Source organism: Notechis scutatus, chromosome 4, assembly GCF_049901735.1.
Source record: "Notechis scutatus isolate UNSWTSFEM ecotype Mainland chromosome 4, rNotScu1.2, whole genome shotgun sequence".
Lineage (NCBI taxonomy): Eukaryota > Metazoa > Chordata > Lepidosauria > Squamata > Elapidae > Notechis > Notechis scutatus.
Window position 1 is genome coordinate 110,684,247 of NC_142012.1, and position 19,146 is coordinate 110,703,392.

At 35.5% G+C, this 19,146-nt stretch overlaps 1 protein-coding gene across 17 annotated transcripts in view; it reads right to left on the reverse strand.

Annotated features, from left to right (window-relative positions):
- TACC2 (transforming acidic coiled-coil containing protein 2) overlaps positions 1 to 19,146 on the reverse strand; it is a 161,059-nt gene that overhangs the window by 11,704 nt on the left and 130,209 nt on the right. For 9 of the 17 annotated variants that reach the window (XM_087964386.1, XM_087964384.1, XM_087964390.1 and 6 more), the window contains 7 exons: positions 18,443 to 18,644; positions 13,289 to 13,350; positions 12,904 to 13,016; positions 11,764 to 11,923; positions 10,895 to 11,035; positions 1,862 to 1,999; positions 565 to 641 (listed from right to left, as the gene is read on the reverse strand). In XM_087964386.1, coding sequence (XP_087820512.1) covers positions 565 to 641; positions 1,862 to 1,999; positions 10,895 to 11,035; positions 11,764 to 11,923; positions 12,904 to 13,016; positions 13,289 to 13,350; positions 18,443 to 18,644 — 893 coding nt within the window. Of the gene's footprint in view, positions 1 to 564; positions 642 to 1,861; positions 2,000 to 9,935; positions 10,026 to 10,894; positions 11,036 to 11,763; positions 11,924 to 12,903; positions 13,017 to 13,288; positions 13,351 to 18,442; positions 18,645 to 19,146 lie in introns of all 17 variants that reach the window. The other 8 variants (XM_087964385.1, XM_087964383.1, XM_087964389.1 and 5 more) reach the window with 1 other exon arrangement.

A 19,146-nucleotide genomic window follows, 5' to 3' on the forward strand; every position in this document is an offset into this window, starting at 1 on the left:
TATTGCAATATTCTAATTCTATGAAATAGCCATAAACATGTCACAAAACAAAAGAACATTTTAAAAGGATTGCCTTAAACTTTAAAAATATGTCCTATTTTGAATTTGTTCTCCCAAGAAAGCTAGCTGATTAAATCTTATTTAAACAACTGAATTACTTATTTGAATTTTATAAGTTCTTGATAAGATACCTTGTGATTATTTGTGAGATGTCCAAACAGAAAGAGGTAGAATATATATTTATTTAAACTATTTGATTGATTGATTTGATTTATATCCTGTTTTTCTATTCAGTAAGGTAGTTCTTGAATACCACAGTCTTTTGTTGTATCATATTCCAATGTTGAATTTATTTAATAACTAAATAAAGGAAAACTATTTCCACATTTATGGAAGATTATGTTGTCTTATGAGAAAAAACACACACATACACACAGGCACTTCTTTTAACAGATTTACTTTGGTAAACTGAAGATTCTGGCACCAGCAGTATGATTAAAAAATAAGATTTTTTAATTGCCTCATAAACTTGAAAAGTATACATTCATAGAAAATTACACAAACCTCATTTCCATAACTTCCCTTCTACTTTCTTCATATTTCTCTTTCCATTCTGAAATCATCCTTTCCTTTGTAATTATCTTTTTAAAAAAGAGAAGAAATAAGGTTGTATCAGCTTGAAAAAAAGACAAAATACTTTGCTACATAACATTCTAAGGATTGATAGAAAAGTATAACAAAATTATAATTATGGCATCCACAGGAAAGGCAAGGAGAGCAACGTGCACAATTATGTTATCACACAAACATTGTGACTTACATATTTGCGTCAGATGTCAGGATGCAAGTACATAATTGTGGCACATGTGATGTCACCATGTGCATGTCTTTTCTATGTCATCACTGTTTGCTGCAGATGCCATTTTTATAAAATAAAAATCTGTTGGCATTTCTCGCTCTTGCTAAGCCAAGACAAAGCACAAATACAAGCAAATTATATTTGTTCAAAAATCATAGTTTTTTTGCTGAGAATGGATTGCTTTGGAATCCACAGGAAGCTATTTTTTGAGTCATGTCGTACTTCAGGGTTTCTCAAGCTTACCAGTTTAAGTCATACAAACTTCAATTCCCAGAATTCCTAGCCAGCCTATCTGAGGAATTCTGAAAGTTGAATCCATGTGTTTTAAAATTGCAAGATAAGAAATTCTGTGAGTCCTATTTATGCCTTTATATGAACTCTATTACACCTACGTAAAGAACTACTAAATATCTATGTTCCCAAATATACAAAACTATACATAGACTATACAAAAAAAAAAAAAAAACCTTGACCTAGGCCTTGCCAAATATTTACCAAACTCTTTGAATATATAATATAAACAAAAAAAAAATGGTGCTCTTATGTAGTCTTCTGTTTGGTAAACGAAGAAATCCTGAACAGAGATATATAACAAACATTCCAACCATACATGTGTTTTCTCAACAAATAATTATGATCAAAAATAGATGGGACATGCACCAAATTTGCCCAATCAACTTTTCCATAACGAATTCTTGCTTTCTGTAAACTACTACTAATATATATTACTATATAGAATAATACATAGTTCCTTATTGAACCTGCAATCTAAAGAAGGTAACTGGAACACATTCACTGAATTGTTTAATAGATAAGCAGAACTGATTCTTAAAAAAAGATAGCACAGTGTTGGTATTGATCAATAACTGGAAAAAACATTAATTCATTCAAATTTATTACAATGAATTAATTGGGAGAACAAACTTCAGAAAGCGGTTGGTTGCTTTTGTAAAATGCCTACCGACAAATAGGCAGGGCTTCCTTGATTAAAATTGCCATTACCTCTTCCCTGGTAACTCTTAAGGCGGTATCCAGGTCTTGCTGTTTATAAAGAAAACTGGAGACATTTTCCCCCTCTGAGCTGCTTATCCGGGAGTACAATGCACTTTTAGAGATCGAAGCATCACCTGCAGGGTCTCTCTATTCATTTCAAAGAAGGACAAACAGTTAGTAACATGTTCCAGTAGTAAAGTATTTCAAAGGAAGTGAGAAAAGAAGGCAATGTGAAAAAAACATGGAATTAATTAAAATATTAATCTGGGTTTATCATTAAGCTATTTCACAAGAGTTACCATTACAAGTGTGGCGTTATACAGAATATTGGAAATTCCGATCTTTCTTTCTTGCAAAGTACCATTTATTTCATTGAGTTTCAGAACCAAAAGTGATCATTAAAGCTAGTTTGGCAAGAGAGTACGCTTTTGTAAGTGTCCCCAATTTGATGACTTCCAAATATATTGGACAGTATTTTTCAGGATTCTGAGTCAATGTGAAAATTATGCAAGTTGGAATTTTTAAGATGCCTGAATGAGCTCAGGATGGAAAAGTCTGATTCATAGAGAACCTGCCAACTCAAGTGCTTAAATGCTTTTTTGCTGCTGTTTCAATTTCAATTAAGAAAAATTTTCCCCCTAATATCAAGTTCTCAGTAAACAAAATACATTTGGACAACTCTGTACAGGATGCAGCCTGACATCTACTGAAATGTGTATTATTCGCCATGCAACAATGGACACAAACATCAGCAAAAGTAAGGTGAATTTTATTTGAATGTCAATAGCAAAAGAAAAGAACAAAGTTGTTCTTTTGTTGGAACAAAGTATGTTCCAACAAATACCTCAAAACACGTTTTCGGCCAAAATATTTAAAATGTTTATAACATAGCTCTTTGGCTTATACTTTTTCACAGCAGTTACCTAAACATAGTTTTGCAAATGGTAGAATAATTTAGGATAAAATATGAAACTGTTGATGCGGATTTATTTTTATAAGAATGTGGTCACAATATTAACAATATACTTACTTAATATTCAAGTTACTGACAGATCTGATTGAACATTTTTAATTAAAATGCACTTATACTAGGGTAATTCAAGCACCTGATCAGTGACTAAATAACATCTAATTAAGGTAAGTTTAAGCAGGAAACTATAAATTACAAATTCTTTCAATTGCAATATATAAAAGTAAGTTAAGAAAATATTGGCTCTGCTATTTTTTGTACACAGAACTAATGCAATTCAGATTCTTGCTTTTGGTTTTTAGGAAGAAACAGAATTATTTTCCACTAACTGCTTTTCTTATATTATGTATGAACAAATCCACTGTAGATACTGTCCTTGGGACTAAATAATTGGGAAAATATAATCTGACAACAGGAATTCTAATTGGTTTGCTTATTTGTATAAAGCAGTGAACATCAGCAATGTACTGAGGCTAAATATTTTATAGTTTATTGTCAAGAGTCATTTTGGAATCCACAACAACTGATATAAGCCACTGCTTGTTTTATATTATATTCAGAAATTCACAATTTATAAAAGTAGCATAGAACAAATCAGTGAAGATCTCTTATAAGAGATCAGTAAAGATACATAAGAGACTGAGCAAACTGTTTTAAGAGTTATTCAGAAACACTGGCTATAGTCAGGCATGTTAATTCCATAATTTCTATGATAATATTAAAGTTAGACAATTAAATTATCTATTATATACACTATGTATACTATCTCTATCTCTTTATAAAATTCAAGTATTTGAGGATTTCCTTTGTTTTACCTTTAGAAGAGAAATTATATGATTTATATTATTCTAGACTAGAGAATGCATGTGAAGGAATGGGTTTTTTGTCTGATAGCAAGTTTTTATTTTTCTAAATAAAATATTTTTCTAAATCTTGAAATCCTTCTTGGTTTCAAAAATAATATCTACAAAAATATCTATTTTGAAATTTTATATAGACACTCACACATACACATACATTATTTCTCTAAAAATAATTATAAAACCCCCAATGGAATTATGATTCATATATGAAACTGATATGGCCCCAAATTAAGACTAATTTATCTATCATAACATGCAGTTTGGGTTACTTTTTATTTTATAAATGAGAACTAAAATGTTTCTTCTGAAAGACATGGGAAATGAAAACAATATTTTTTACATATAATCTTTATTATGAGAGCAAATACACTGATTTTGTAGCTGGCAGCAAGATTATCATGAAGATTAACAGGTTCTCTATTGGAATTTTTTATTGTGCATTCAAATAATTTGAATTCAGCTGTCATTTGCCCAAAGAACCATAGCACAAAAATAATTATACATATAAAAATTTAAAAAACAGAAATATTTTGGGGAAAAATTGCAATTTAGTAGTAGATATGAAGCAGAAATGTTTTAAGAGTTATTCAGAAACACTGGCTATAGTCAAAGCAATATAGCAACAAGATATTCAAAAGAAATTCAATATTTTCAGATATTCTATATACTTAATTTCAACTTATTTCTTGTCTACTGTAAATCTATGGATGTTCTATTAGATGAACTCATTACTGATTTAACATGTTGACTATGATAATGAGTGCTTAAAAAAGTAAATCAAATTGTACTTTCCAACTGAACATGTTATAGGGAAAGATTGTTTAATTTAATCAGGGCAGCTTGCCCAAAAGCTTGTTTTTCAAATTTGTCACAACAATCTCTTGAAAAATTTAATTAAGATAAATTACTTAACAAGGTATTCATATAATTATATCACATCTTGTTAATTCATTCTGGGAAAATGCCCAGTAGTTTTGCAATACTTCATGGCTTCCAAATGATATTAAGTTATTTAGTACCTTTGACACTGTAGAGTCAACAAGGCTAGAAAAGAACACAATAAGCATTAGGCTGGGAATATGGAGGAAGCAGTTATATAATCTGCTTCATGTGATATTTCCCCAGTCACCGCGGCAGCCTCAGCTCAGCAGAAAATGTGTATCAATCCTAGAGGTGGCTTACAATTTCTAAAAGGAATTAACTCTGGCTTTGAGAAGGAGATGCGTGAGGTAAACAGTTGTTCAGCCCAATGAAACATGACAAGGAGACAACCCATTCCTATAGACCAGGGGTGTCAAACTCGCATCGTCATGTCATCGTCATGTGTCATCATCATGTGCATGTAAAAAAAAATCAGCTGTGCCACCTGGACAGTTGAAAAGCACTGTGCGTGGGTGCGCAGCATTTGAAAAGCCTCTTTTTTCCTGCTTTCTCAACCTCAGCTGTGCCGCGCAAAGCAGCTGAGGTTGAAAAAGCAGGAAATAAAGAATAAGTAAGAGCCCAGGCGGGCGGGTGGACAGTTGTTCAGCCCAATGAAACAATCAGAAGGAGACAACCCATTCGTGTAGACCAGGGGTGTCAAACTCACATCATCATGTCATCATCATGTGATTTATCTCGACTTTTTCCCCCTTTGCTAAACTGGGGGTGGGCATAGCCAGCATGTGACGTATCTGGCCTGTGGGCCGTGAGTTTGACACCCCTGTTGAGAGACCTTCCAGGAGTGGAATGCAGCAGGACTGTTAATGCATTTTATGATAATAAAGTACCCTGCCTGGAATCCTTGGGGTGTGTTTCTTGACCTTGAAAAGTGGACGAATTTGTTTTATAAACAAAACAAAACATCTAGGCAGGCAGTGTACAGATAGTCCTCAACTTACAACATTTTATTTAATGACTATTCAAAGTTACACTGACACTGAAAAAGTGACTTATGATCATTTTTCACACTTTTGATCATTGTAGTATCCCACTGGTCACATGATCAAAATTTGGACACTTGGCAATTGGCATGTATTAATGATAGTTACAATGTTCCAGAGTCAGGTGATCGATCCCCTTTGGCAACCTTCTGACAGGCAGAGTCAATGGGGAAGCCAGATTCACTTAACAACCATGTGACTAATTTAACAACTGCAGTGGTTCACTTAACCATTGTGGAAAGAAAGGTCATAAACGAGGGTGGATGCTACCAGTTCTGCCCAGCTCTACAGAACCAGTAGTTCTGAAGAGCAGCAGACACCGAACCGGTTCTGTGTTTGCTGCTGTTTGGTCCACCCGCCTGCCTGGGCTCTTACTTATTCTTTATTTCCTGCTTTTTCAACCTCAGCTGCTTTGCGTGGCACAGCTGAGGTTGAGAAAGCAGGAAAAAAAGAGGCTTTTCAAATGCTGCGTGCCCACGCAGAGAGCTTTTCAACTATCCAGGTGGCACGGCGGATTTTTTTTTACATGCACGCATAGCACGCGTCAGACTTATGCGTGCGCAAAACATAATCACCAAACCGGTAGTAGCATCGGTTGAATCCCACCCCTGGTGATAAAATGAGGCAAAACTCACTTAACAGCTGTTTCATTTAGCAACAGAATTTTGGGCTGAATGATGGTGGCAATTAGAGGACTACCTGTTGTGATTGATGTCTCTCCCAAACTTCCTACTGTCAACGCAAAATGGACCAGCAGTATGACTGCTCTGCTAGAGATTTAACTCAGAGATGTTATAATGTTGGAGTTCTACTTTAACTGGTAGAAGAAAAGAACCTTTTTAGCATTATCTTCATTAAATCAGACCAGGGAGCCAATTCTGACTTAAAAACTACCAAAATATGTGTGTGTGTCTGTGTATGTGTGTATTACTTATGATGCTCAGCACTGGAAACACAGAATAAAAAAATCTGAAGTATGAAAAATTTAAATATATAAAAATGCTAAGGTGTTTAAATCAACACTGATACAGATTCAAATGAAATACTATCACACCTATCCGACTTTTCAGACTACACCATTTGACCAAATAATCATAGAAAAGAAAAACAGGAAGTCTTTTCTCCTGTTGGTCACAATCATCAACAGCAGAGTCACAGTAATGCAAAATACGATTATGTTAAAACGTACAGCTTGGTAATCTAATAAATTAATTGCAATAGCTCATACCTCCCTGTTTTGAAATGAATGTTTTCAGTCTGTGGTACAGCACTGGCAGGCAAATATTCAGCTGGCATCAGTATTTTAAAAAAATCAAAAACAAGAACACAAAGCACACATAACTTCCAATAAGGGAGACCCCATGAGCTCCTTTCTACTGATATCACCCCAAGGAGTCTTCCAGGGGAGCTGCACAGATCAAATGAATGATTTAAAAATTAACATTTTACTCTAGTTTAGGCTGCATGCACCACAGGCTCAACTTCACTCCAGTATGGCAACAGCCAGCATGCTGTGGGCATAGCAGAGGGAAAAAGAAAGAAACAAAACATTTTTGATCTTAATGAATAAAGAAGAGATTAACATATGAGGCCTCTTCCTCCTCTTGGAATCTGTTTCCTCCCATTATTTTAAATCACTTAGACCAGGGGTCAGGGAACTTTACCTTTTACCCCAAATTTTTTATAAACGCCGACGTTACCCCCTTGATTTGAAAGGAAGGAAATCATACACTATTTGAATTCAAAATGTTATTGGATGTATTTAAAATTACTTTGAAAGCTTCAACGGGGGGAAGAGAGTCTGAGTTTGGTGGTTTGCTTGCAGACGTTTCATTATCTGACTAGGTAACATCTGATGTTGTTACCTGTCGGGTAATAAAACGCCTGCCAGCAAACCACCAAGTTCAGGGAACGCCAATGCCTCCTCATTGCAACCCTGAGCGACAGATAGTCCCTGCAGGACGGCTGAGAAGCCTCGCCTCTCGGCCCTGCCTTCATCAGCCCCATCCCTCAGGTGTCTCCCTCCTCCCTCAGCCTCATCCCTCAGGTGTCTCCCTCCCTCCTCAGCCCCATCCCTCAGGTGTCTCCCTCCTCCCTCAGCCCCATCCCTCAGGTGTCTCCCTCCCTCCCTCAGCCCCATCCTCAGGTGTCTCCCTCCCTCAGCCCCATCCCTCAGGTGTCTCCCTCCCTCCTCAGCCCCATCCCTCAGGTGTCTGCCTCGTTTTCTCTCAGTCGCTCTCTCACTCACCAGCCCAGGAAAAACTGCTTCAAAGAAGCCGGCAGGGTGGCTTTTCCTGTCGGCGCAGCTTCCCAAAGCGCCCGTTCACCCCCGCCGCCCCGCCCGCCCCGCCGCCGCGGTTCAATCCAGTGCTCCGTTCTGCCTGCCTGCCTTCGCTTCTGGTAGTTTCGGAGCAGCTTCGCTGAGAAAAAGAGGCGAATAGTTATTATTCTCAGCCGAAGCTGCTCCGAAACTACCAGAAACGAAGGCAGGCAGGCAGGCAGGCAGAATTGATTGGATTGATTGGCGGCGGGTGGGGGTAAAAACGGGTGCTTCGGAGGAGCTGCGCCGACAGGAAAAGCCCCCCCTGCTTCTTTGAAGCAGTTTCTTCCTGGGCTGGTGGACGAGCGAGAGAGCGACTGAGAGAGGAATGAGGCGGGAGGAAACAGCTGCTGAGCCAGAGAGCAGGACAGGCTTCCGTTGCTTCCTCCCTCCCTTCTCTCATTTGTGTCCTTGATTCCCGATCCCAGCAGCATTCACCGAAGGTGAACAGAATGTCGGAAATAAAATGCCTGGGGGTAATGAGAATGGTCGCGCCAGCGCGACCGTCCTCATTACCCCCAGGATTTTCAGTTTTACCCCATTTGGGGTAATTTACCCCTGTTCCCCGACCACTGACTTAGACAATTGAGATGTGGATTGTTGCCTACAGAGCAAAACCATCATCTTCAGACAATTTCTAACACACACACACAAACACAAAGGGGGGAGGGGAGAGAGATAGGAATCCTGGCATTTGTAGTTTCTTGTATGCAGTGTGCAATTTTGACCTCTCAGAGTTTGTCAACAAAGGGATACCTCAGTTTGCGGGTTCTGTTTGACTATATAGACACCATTTATTTTCTTGCTTATGACTAAAGCTCTTTATTGCAGTTTTGGACAATTTAGACAATGAGTAAAGTCCATCCCATCACCCATGGCAACAATTCTAGATGCAATTTCGTTTGTGCCAGCCAATTGGAAGAGATAGATGTAGCTTGCTTAATCACCCATTCTTTTGCAGGACTATATCTCACTGAATTTTATGTGGCCAACAACCATATAGGAAATATTTTGAAAGGGCATGGGGGATTACAGGAGGAAATAAGAACTTTGTTAGATCAAAAAGATCTAACATTTCCCATCTTCTGCAGATGGGAGAAGTTGGGAAGAAACTGTGGGAAGAAAATCCTGGATCCAAACCCATCCATTTCTTAAACTAGGTGGTACCAGTTTTTACTTCTCAATCACTGCAGATAAAGCCAGTTTTCAAGCAATAACATGCTATAGTAGTGAGTATCCCCAATTTGGTGAATTGTTGTATTTAGAAAAGAATAAAAAAAAATCCGACAGAACAGTTTTCTGAATTCTTGCTATACTCAATTTTTGGATATACAGTAATATACATCACACAACTGTGAATATTTCTCATATATTCATCCAATTCTTCTAAGATTGCATGCGTTTCTGGCACTCTCCAAACTCTGTGTATTCTTCATAACATACACAGTGTCTTTTCCATGTCCTTCTAAAGAAATCACCAAGCTCATTTACATTTCCAGTATGTATCAAAACATTAAACTGTGAAAATCACAGGTTTGTATAAGAAAATGGCAGCCAAATGTATTCCTGTGATCAATAGCAGTAGCACTTAGATTTATATACTGCTTCACAGTGCTTTACAGCCCTCTCTAAGCAGTTTACATCTAAGTCAGCATCTTGCCCCAAACAATCCTCATTTTACCAACCTCAGAAGGATGGAAGGCTGAGTCAACCGTGAACCGGTCAAAATCGAATGCCAAACTGCTGGCAGTCAGCAGAATTAGCCTGCAATACTGCATTCTAATCACTGCGCCACCACATCATGTGATAGTCATTTTTGAAACATATTTGCAAAGTGGAATGCAACCACATCCGAGATTAGAGAAAGGGAACTTCCACATGCTCTTTTCTATTTTTCTACGTAGCAATGAACCAAAATCATCCAGCATCACCATTCAGAAAAACTTATTGTTAAAGTGAAAGCAGCAACACAGTTTTTAAGCACACAAACTGCAGGCACAGGAGATACCTCAGTATCTAAGGAGTTGAAAGAAGACAAGGTAATTTGTTTGGCTAGCTTCAGGGCTTCTATCCTCATTGCAGCAAATTCTAATTCCTCCTGCCAGTGAGATGGTAGTGACAATGTACAGGGAAAATCCATTAAGCATAATGCAAATACAAATGCCCATACTTACAGAATACATTAGGACCATTTTAGAATATTGTTTTAGGATATTGCATACATATTGGCTGAGGGCCATATACTCTTCTAGGCCATGATGTTTTTTAACTACCAATGACTGAAGAAACCACAATGGCTGAGCTACCAATACAACAATACAACTAAGAGAGTTACATTATAGCTCATTGTGATGCAGGATTTAAGAGAAATGACATGAAATATTTAACATTCAAGCTGCAACTATCTCTCTTAATTTTTTCATTAAATTAATAAAACCCTTTCTGATGTGCATTTGTTTTTCAGGGAGCTCATTACACATACCTGAGCTATGGCTATAAACTACATATTGAATGTTTAGTATTAGTGAAATGTCACCAAAATGATTTTAGAAAGGTTTATAGTTAATATTACAGTTAATATTGTTTAGTTATAGCTGACAAGGGGAGGGAGAGGGGAAAAGGGCATGTCAAAATCAGCAAGATGGCAGATGCAGCATCGTGAATGAATCTCTAATCATCTGTCATGACCAGAAGAGCTGGGTAGATGAAATGAATATACTGTAAAGATGTAGACAGACCATTCACATAGCAGATACTGAATTATTGGAAAGGAAGATGTAACTATGTGAAACTATATAAAATATTAATGTGTGTTTGTGTGTGTGTGTGCGTGAGAGAGAGAGAAAATGAGAATGAGAACAATTTTTAGGGTTTTTTTTTAATGGCAGAGTTTCGCTACACTTTAGAAATCTTCCCTTCTCACACCAGAACATTCATAAGGAACACAAACAAATCTGGATTACAAACCTGAAGTTTCTGAGCAAATACCGGGGGATTCTTTTCCGCTAAGTCAGGCTCCAGATACTGAAGCTGATCACATACTGAAGACGGATGAGATATCCTACTAAGGAGAGCATCAGCGGAAACATAGGTATCTTCAGGACTGATCTGAAGAGTAAGAAAGATAAAGAAATTGAGAGAACTATTCATAATTAAAACTGCTCATTAGCTCCTGTAAATATATGGCAAATGCCAACCAAATCTGAAGTAAAATACATATTTTTTTCAATTGGATCATAAAAACTTGAGATCTGGCAAGAAAAAAAAAAGGGAAATTGAATACCACAGAATATATTTCAGTAGATGTGTAAGGACCACAAATCCCAACCAGGCTTGGAAAAATCAGTCCATAACAGAGTTTCCCAAACTATAGCTGGAAAACTTTTTTGGGAACTAGTGTTCTATTATCTATTTGTTTGTTTGTTTCAGATATGCAGAAAACAAGAGATGGGATTTGCACAAGTCTATCAGAGCAGGGAGAATATTTTTTAAAATATTTTCTAAGAAATGGCCCCGGGCCATTTCCCCACTCTTATAATCTAGAACAGAAGGGCATGTCCAGAGTAAGGCTTTACAATTCTTTGTAATTGCTAGTTAATATGTTGAGGATCCAGTTTGACACTGCCAAGTTGTTTGCACAGAACAACAGAATTTTTTTGGGGGGGGGGGTTGGTGGGAAGGAATGTGGGGGGCAACAATATTATTTAAGATTGGGAAAAGGAGTAATTGGGTCAAACAGTTTCAGACCTATCATCTACAGCAAGCTTGCTTTACAGTCAAGCTACATACTCAATGAAGACATGTTCCAAACTCTTACTATGTTCCTACCAACTTACTATGTTGTCTGAAGCACTTCCTATAGACACAGATTCCAGTTCTTTTGTTTTATCAGAGGACTGTACTGATGATTCTTGGTTAGCTACCAGGGATCGTGAAGCTGGGTGCTGTAGTTTTATATTACAGGGAAGCTGGCTTTCTGTTTCTTCCAGACTTGACCTACAGGAAAGAGAATATTATGTTTCTGAACTGGCTAACATAATACATTCACTGATTGCCAAACCACCTACATATTCTTTCGCTATATCTCAGTCTTAGGTCTCAAGATTACGGTTAGTATTTCTATTTAAAATTAGCATTTGTTTAAAATGACTGTGTCAGTGTTCCAGCAAAACCAAACTCCAGTCAAAAACTCTGAGACAGGCATTTTCTCAAAGTTTCTTTTTATTTGAAAAGTCATACTGGCACATCTGGGAAAACCCGAATCTGAGAGTTCCGGGTTTTCCTTCAATAATTAAAAATCACAAAATCCACCCCCTGTACCCATCATTCCATCACATGCCCCAATCACCATCCGTCTCAAATTGAGACATCCCTTAAACACTCCTCACTCAGGTGTAGGAATAACATGACCTTGACTGTAAAGAAGAATGCTATTATGTCTAACTACATACGCTCTATGAAATCCCCCCCCAATTTCCCAAGCACAAGAATGTGGCAGTGTGGAAGCTTTGGTTCTAATATGGCTTCCAAAGCTGACAGACTGGCATAACACAGGGCCTTATTCCAGCATCTGAATGACAGACTTATGAGGTAAGAGAACAATATGGTTAAATTCTATATCGTAATTACAATGCAATATTTTACTTTTTAGTTTATACTATTGTTAAATCCATATTTGCCAGCCTTACTACTATAAATGGATACAGCAATTATTAGATGTTTGAAGTTGTAGGTATCAATCTCTTTATGAATTATTTTAAGTTGCCATTTTCTCTACTCTGACATTAATTGGGTAATGTCATATTAAATGTTAACTGATTTTATTCTATGCCATTCCAAAACACACCCAATTAAATAATTTATCACACTATCATGCAGTATGTGGGACAACACAAAAACGTCAAGAAAAACTATTTCTAGCTCTGATTATTCCATATTTCTTAAAACAGGTTTAATAGATAATGGAAAAAAAGTACCCAGAACAAGGAGTTGTAGAATCTGATAAACGGGCTGGAGGAGACTTGATTGGACTCTCTTGCTGAGCATTGAACATAAGGTACAAAGATTGCTTTGTTTGGCCATCATCATCCTTGTGTCAAAGAAAATGTAAGAACTATGTTACTATGCATCTTTACCTGAAACATCTCCTAATTACCCTGTCATGTTATATCATGCAACATATGTTAAAAGTAATTCCCAAAATTCAGGTATATCAAAGTAATTACAGAATAAATTGGCAAAATTGGCAAACATTTTAGCTGTTCTGCATGCAAATGAATTGGAAGCACTGTGGCTTTTCTCTATATATACCATAGAGAAATACTGTAAGAGAAAACAAGAAATCCACGAGTAGAAACTTACAGCTATGGAAGAACCGATTTTTTCCATGTATTCTATTTCATATGTGTTGCCATATTCCAGCTCTGAAATACAACGTAAAATGTCTTTAGTAAGGAAAGGAAAAATGTTTTCTTGTGGACAGCATACATTCCCTAGACATTAAAATCAGAGTAATAAATTATAACCCAGAACATGCTGAATAAAGATTTTTGGCCAAGTCACAGTTTGAAAGCATAAACTAGGACTAAAGTTTGTTCATTCCAATTATAATTTTGGCCCTTATACTAAATGTGTGTTCTTCATTTCTTCTTCATTTACTTTTTGTCAAATTAACCCAAGGGTGATTTTAAAAAAAAACCTACCATAAATACCTAAGAATTTTTAAACTATTAATATATAGCTAAGGTAATTTTTAAGTACTAGTTGTTCAACTGGAAAATCATATTTATAAGCTGCTGAATTGTCAAAAAGTCCTACTTAATATGATAATGCATCTTTTATTCATGGATGAGGTGTATATTTATATGGGAAAAGACTACTACATCCTTTATTATTTCACGAGGTGTAAGAAAATACTACCCCTCCAAAAATATTTTTAATAAATATTTTTAATAAATCAAAGCTAGGGTATCCTTTATCTGTAAAGGAAAAAGTGTTGATGCCTTTTCCAGAATTATTTCTTTCTTCCCAACATGGATCTGCTCTCATTATTTAAACAATCTCTTTCATTACTGGAAGAAGAAGAAAAAGTAGCACCATCTGGAATTGCCAGATTGTATGCCTATTTTGTACTTCTGCTTCTGTTTCCAGAAACAGTTATGAGAACATCCAGGAGCATTAAGTTCAATTAAACACAAGAAAGTCCTCCCCTGTGAGAGAAGAATGCTGCTACTCTAAGCATTTGCTTAGAAATCTGATATTCAGCAGCATTCAGTGGTTTATGGTAGGAGAAATCTAGGCAGCTTCAGCTGCTGCTGAACATTTGAACAGGAAATCAGCCTGGTGAGGATTCAGTGGGCAAAAGGGGATGGATGCTCAAATGTTATCCTGCCCTTGCTCTCTTTCTGAGATCATTCTACCCAACTGCTTTCTTCCATACAAAAATGCCTGTCTGCCCAAAGGCAAAAAAAGATTGGACAAAAATACATACATGGTTGGAAAAAATGGTAAAGCAACGTATTGATTTAAAACCAGAAATATTTTTGTTGGGCATGTTACCAGATAAGTATAACAAAGGGAATACATATTTGATTTTACATATATTGACTGCAGCCAGAATAGTATTGCACAACATTGGAAAAGCGAAGAGATCCCTACAGATGAAAATGTGATTAAAAAAATATTAGAATGAGCAGAAATGGATAGATTAACACTTACAATTAAAGAAAAGGAAGAAACTGAATACCTTTTGACTTGGGACTTATTTTATCAATGGTTAGCTGACAAAAACAGAAGTTAGAAATATGGAAATATAAGAAAAGGAACAATGAAAAAAGGGAGGCTTGTTAAAATGTATAAGCAAATATCAGTATTATGATCATTATGATAGAATGAAGATATAATTAATATTGTTGTAAAGACTTTGATGATTATTTCATAAAACTATTTATACCCAAACAACAAACTGTTTATCCAAACATGAAATTTTTATGTTATAAAATAAAAAACTTCATGCAAAAAAAAAATGCTTGTCTCCCCTATCTAACAAACAAATATCCTCCCCCTCCCCCTCAAAAAACCTAGCTAGGCAGGATATTGTACACTAGGGGAAGGGTTAAACTTTCCAGTTATGAGTCTGGTTTTTGATGGAAATTATACTCCCATTTTTCTACTTTGAACTGTCATGAACCTGCCTGTGTGCTATCTCTACTTCCATCCCTGATCTGAGTGTTTAACCTTTCTTACTTAAAATAAGTAACTGCAGCTGAAAATAAAAGGACTTAACATTTAAAAGATAGGAAAAGAGCTCATTTTTAGGCAAAGGTAGTCCTATGAGGCAGACGACCATGTACATATACAAATGACTTCAACCAGTTTAAATCATTGTTTGGAAATGCATTTAGCTGAAATCACATGTTATCTACATTTAAAATGAAAAGTGTCATGGAGGTAAGAAATGTCTTCCTTTTTTAAAAGATATGTTGAGAAAAGAACAAATTGAAATAATTATTATATTTGTATTATGTAATGTTTTATGGCAGTATTTTAAGAATTCAGAGTAAATCTAATCTTACTCCTTATGATTTTTACCTTAACCATGTATTTAATCATCATCAGCATAAACCTGTTTCAAGAAAATACCTGGGATTGCAATCTAATAAGTTTACTTTTCAAGTATCATCACTTCCTCATTCTCTTTTGTTGAGGGAGAATATTCTATGGATAACATGATAAATCCTTCTATGTGTGGTTTATATGTAGAAAGGAGTGAAATAGATAGCCTATAGAGCTCTGGGTGATTCTGTTTGTGTAACATTTCTACATATTCTTCCATAAAACTATATTGGTTAATTGAAAGAATGCTATAAGCAAATCCTGCCATAATCACAGAAAAATGTGTTAATTGTAGCATTTGTTAGTGTGAAAATGTACTATTCCTTATTCTCTTTTAATATGCCAGATGAAATATTTCTGGAATATTTAAATGCAAACATGGTATCAGTTAAATATCTTACACCAATTGTTGCTAGTTAAATCCTGACTAATTTAATAATAAAATAAAAATAGCTACTTTCTATAATTTAAATCAACTTAAAAACAAAAACAAAATCTGCTCTTACAAACATATGGACATGTTCCTAATAGTAATGGAATAATAAAATTAACAATACAAATGAATTTAAGATGAAAATTAATTAAAAACAAGCACACTCTGGAGTAATTTGCCCACGCACAATTTTTATTTCTATTGGCAATGTTTATTGGAAAAGACAAGTTTTTCCAGCCAGGGAATTGGGGGAGGGACTCCAAATGGGTTTCATTCTAACCCATAAATCCACTGTGTAGGAGAAAAAATGACAGAAGCTGAAGGTGGAGTTAAAAGAGGCATCAACCTAGAATCCCTACATAGTCACAATCAGACTAATATCCCCCCTACCCAAATTCTGTGTGCCCTTATCTAACTCCAAGCAGGTGCTAATCATTGTTTGAGAGGACTCCTATACAGCGATAATTCTTTTTAATTGGACCTTCATGCGTGGACCTGAACTTTCCCACCTGACAACTGAGAGCAGCTGATTGAGAATCATGGGAACTGTTGTCCAGAAAACCTACATAGCTTCAAGGTGGGAAAAGTTGACCATAGGCATATGAAGCTTTTTGTTCTCTAGATATATACTGAAATGTTTAACATAAGTACAGTTGAATTTTAGAAACTAGGGCTGATAAATGTTTAACCCTCAACATTTGCAAATATTATGCAAGCTAGCAATTCAGAACAAAATTATATAATTTTATATAATATAAAATGAAATTTTATATTAAATTTTTATATTAAATTAATTTTTTTAATATAATTAACTGAAAAATTATTCATTATATTGAGGAGCAAGTCAAGAAAGAATTCTAATGAATTAGCAAAGGTATAAACAGGACCTCTGAGATATTTGGGTGTTAGTTTCAATATTTAATTATAACATAGTCACCTTGAGCTTCTTTCTTTGCTAATTGGCATTCTTCCTTATCTCAGTATTCAGCTAACAAGAGAAAGTAGTGCAAATTCTCAGAATGCTTTAATTACTCTGCAGTCTCCAAATGAAGCCCATAGGAAATTCCAGGGGGAAGGTATGATTATGTTTAAAAAACCTCCACAGAGGAAACACTACCATAATTAATAGGCAATCTGAGCCACAAGTAACACAAGTATAAATTAGTATTTATATTGAGGTTAAATGCCAGCCTACATTGACCTTAAATCCCATGTTATCAATATAATGATGTACCTTTGACTGGAAATCTTGTTTAAACAAGATTTAAACAAGATTTAAACTATTGTTGCAATCTTACTTATGTTCCATAACTACCACACTCTAATTATTTCATTTTTATTCCAGCCTGTTTTCAGGAATTTCAAGGTAGAATACATATTCCTTTTTTCTTGTTGCAATATTATTCTTACAATTAGCTGCCATGGCAGGTATATCTATACAAAGGTGATTAGACTAAGGTCACTCTGTGACTCATAGATGAGTAGGTATTGAACCATAATGTGCTAGCCTCAAATAGAAATTACAATTCTAATAGGATGGTTCTCTCAAGAAAGGATACTATTTCCTTTAAATATTAGGTAGTTGTCTTTTAACCAGTACCTTCACAAAAATCCCATGTAAAATCTCTCACTATATTTAATCCTCAACATCTTATTATGATATTAGTCAGAAATGATCTTTTTCCTCAAGATATTTGATTCTTGTAGGTTAAGTCACTGTTAAAATTAATGTTCTATTAGCAAGTTCAATGCTGTTTCATATGATTATTTTAAATGCTCTTCGTTGTTTTTTTACTACTACCTGGCACTTCTTCTCCTAGATGTACCCTAAAGCCAAAGAGTTCGCTGGGACTGTAGGAAGTAAGAGCAAAACAGAGCCATTAGACTTGAGGAAACATTTTAACCTATATAAGAAAAATGGCAGAAATGTTGATCTCAGAGAAAATGCAAATATATTATGCTATTTGGTCACAAAATGCTTACTGTCTATGCAGTATTATATCAATTATTACACTTACGGTCCTATCTTCTCTAATAATAAAGAGAACATGTACTTTTGGCATTCCCCTCAAAATATTGAAGGCACTTCTTTTCCACCAGGCATTGAATTACTACTTTGAATTATTTCAATATTCTTTTATGGTAGGGAGGAGAGTTCTTATTTCAAATTTATTTGATTTTTTTTTTACTTATACCAATTTCTATAGCCTGTTTAACTTGGTTGATAAGTTAAAATTGTCAATGTAACACTAAATTAAACTACCCAGAATCTAGTGGATGAGTTATCTTATGGCAAGATGGGTAGCCAATAAATGTTATACATAACTTCAAAACAAATAATTAATGTCTAATTAAATGGACTAGTAAGTAACTACTGATAGCAATGATATCCTTTGTTTCTCGTTATTCTGGGCCAATATTTCCCTTGTCAAATAAAACAGTGATTCTATTTTCTTTTCCCAGTTTACCTTCTGTAGGGGAGCTGAACTTTGTTTCATTTACAAATGTTGAGAGATCTGATGGCTGAGGATAATCCTGCTTATCAAGATCCACGGTCATACAAGTCCATTTCTGATTACCCACAGAAGATGCCAGTTTTTCTTCATCTGTTGCATGTACCACAGTGGATACAACAGAGGGCGTTTCAGTAGTAGGCAGTGCCATAGATTCCTAAGAAGAAAATAAAGGTTAAACAATTGTCTTCTTTCATGGATCCAGCACTCTTAAGAGTTTGACTAAATGTAGATGGTTGTAGGTGTAGGAGAAGAACCACTTTACTTCTCCACCTGAGTTCTGAAACTCTTTTTTACACTATGCAAGTTATTCTAATTCATAATTAGGTCTTGGGTTCTTCATTTTAAAATGTTAGAAGAGTGACATTTGATCTATTTCAGGGATCTGAAAATCACTGCCTTAATTAGTATAGATCTAGTGATGGATTAAATCGAGTGTTTTATGTTCTATTAGTCCTAGTTCCTTAATGATTAGTTTACATAGATTTTATTGCAAAATTTTAACAAATACATATTGGTTTATAAGAACCCCAGACTGAGACGGAGCTTTGGAGTTCACCCAATCATTCTAGATAAATATTACCATAGTACTTAAAAATATCAACTTTCATGGAAATGAAGGCTTGAACAATTTCAACATTTCTAAAAAAAAAAAAAAA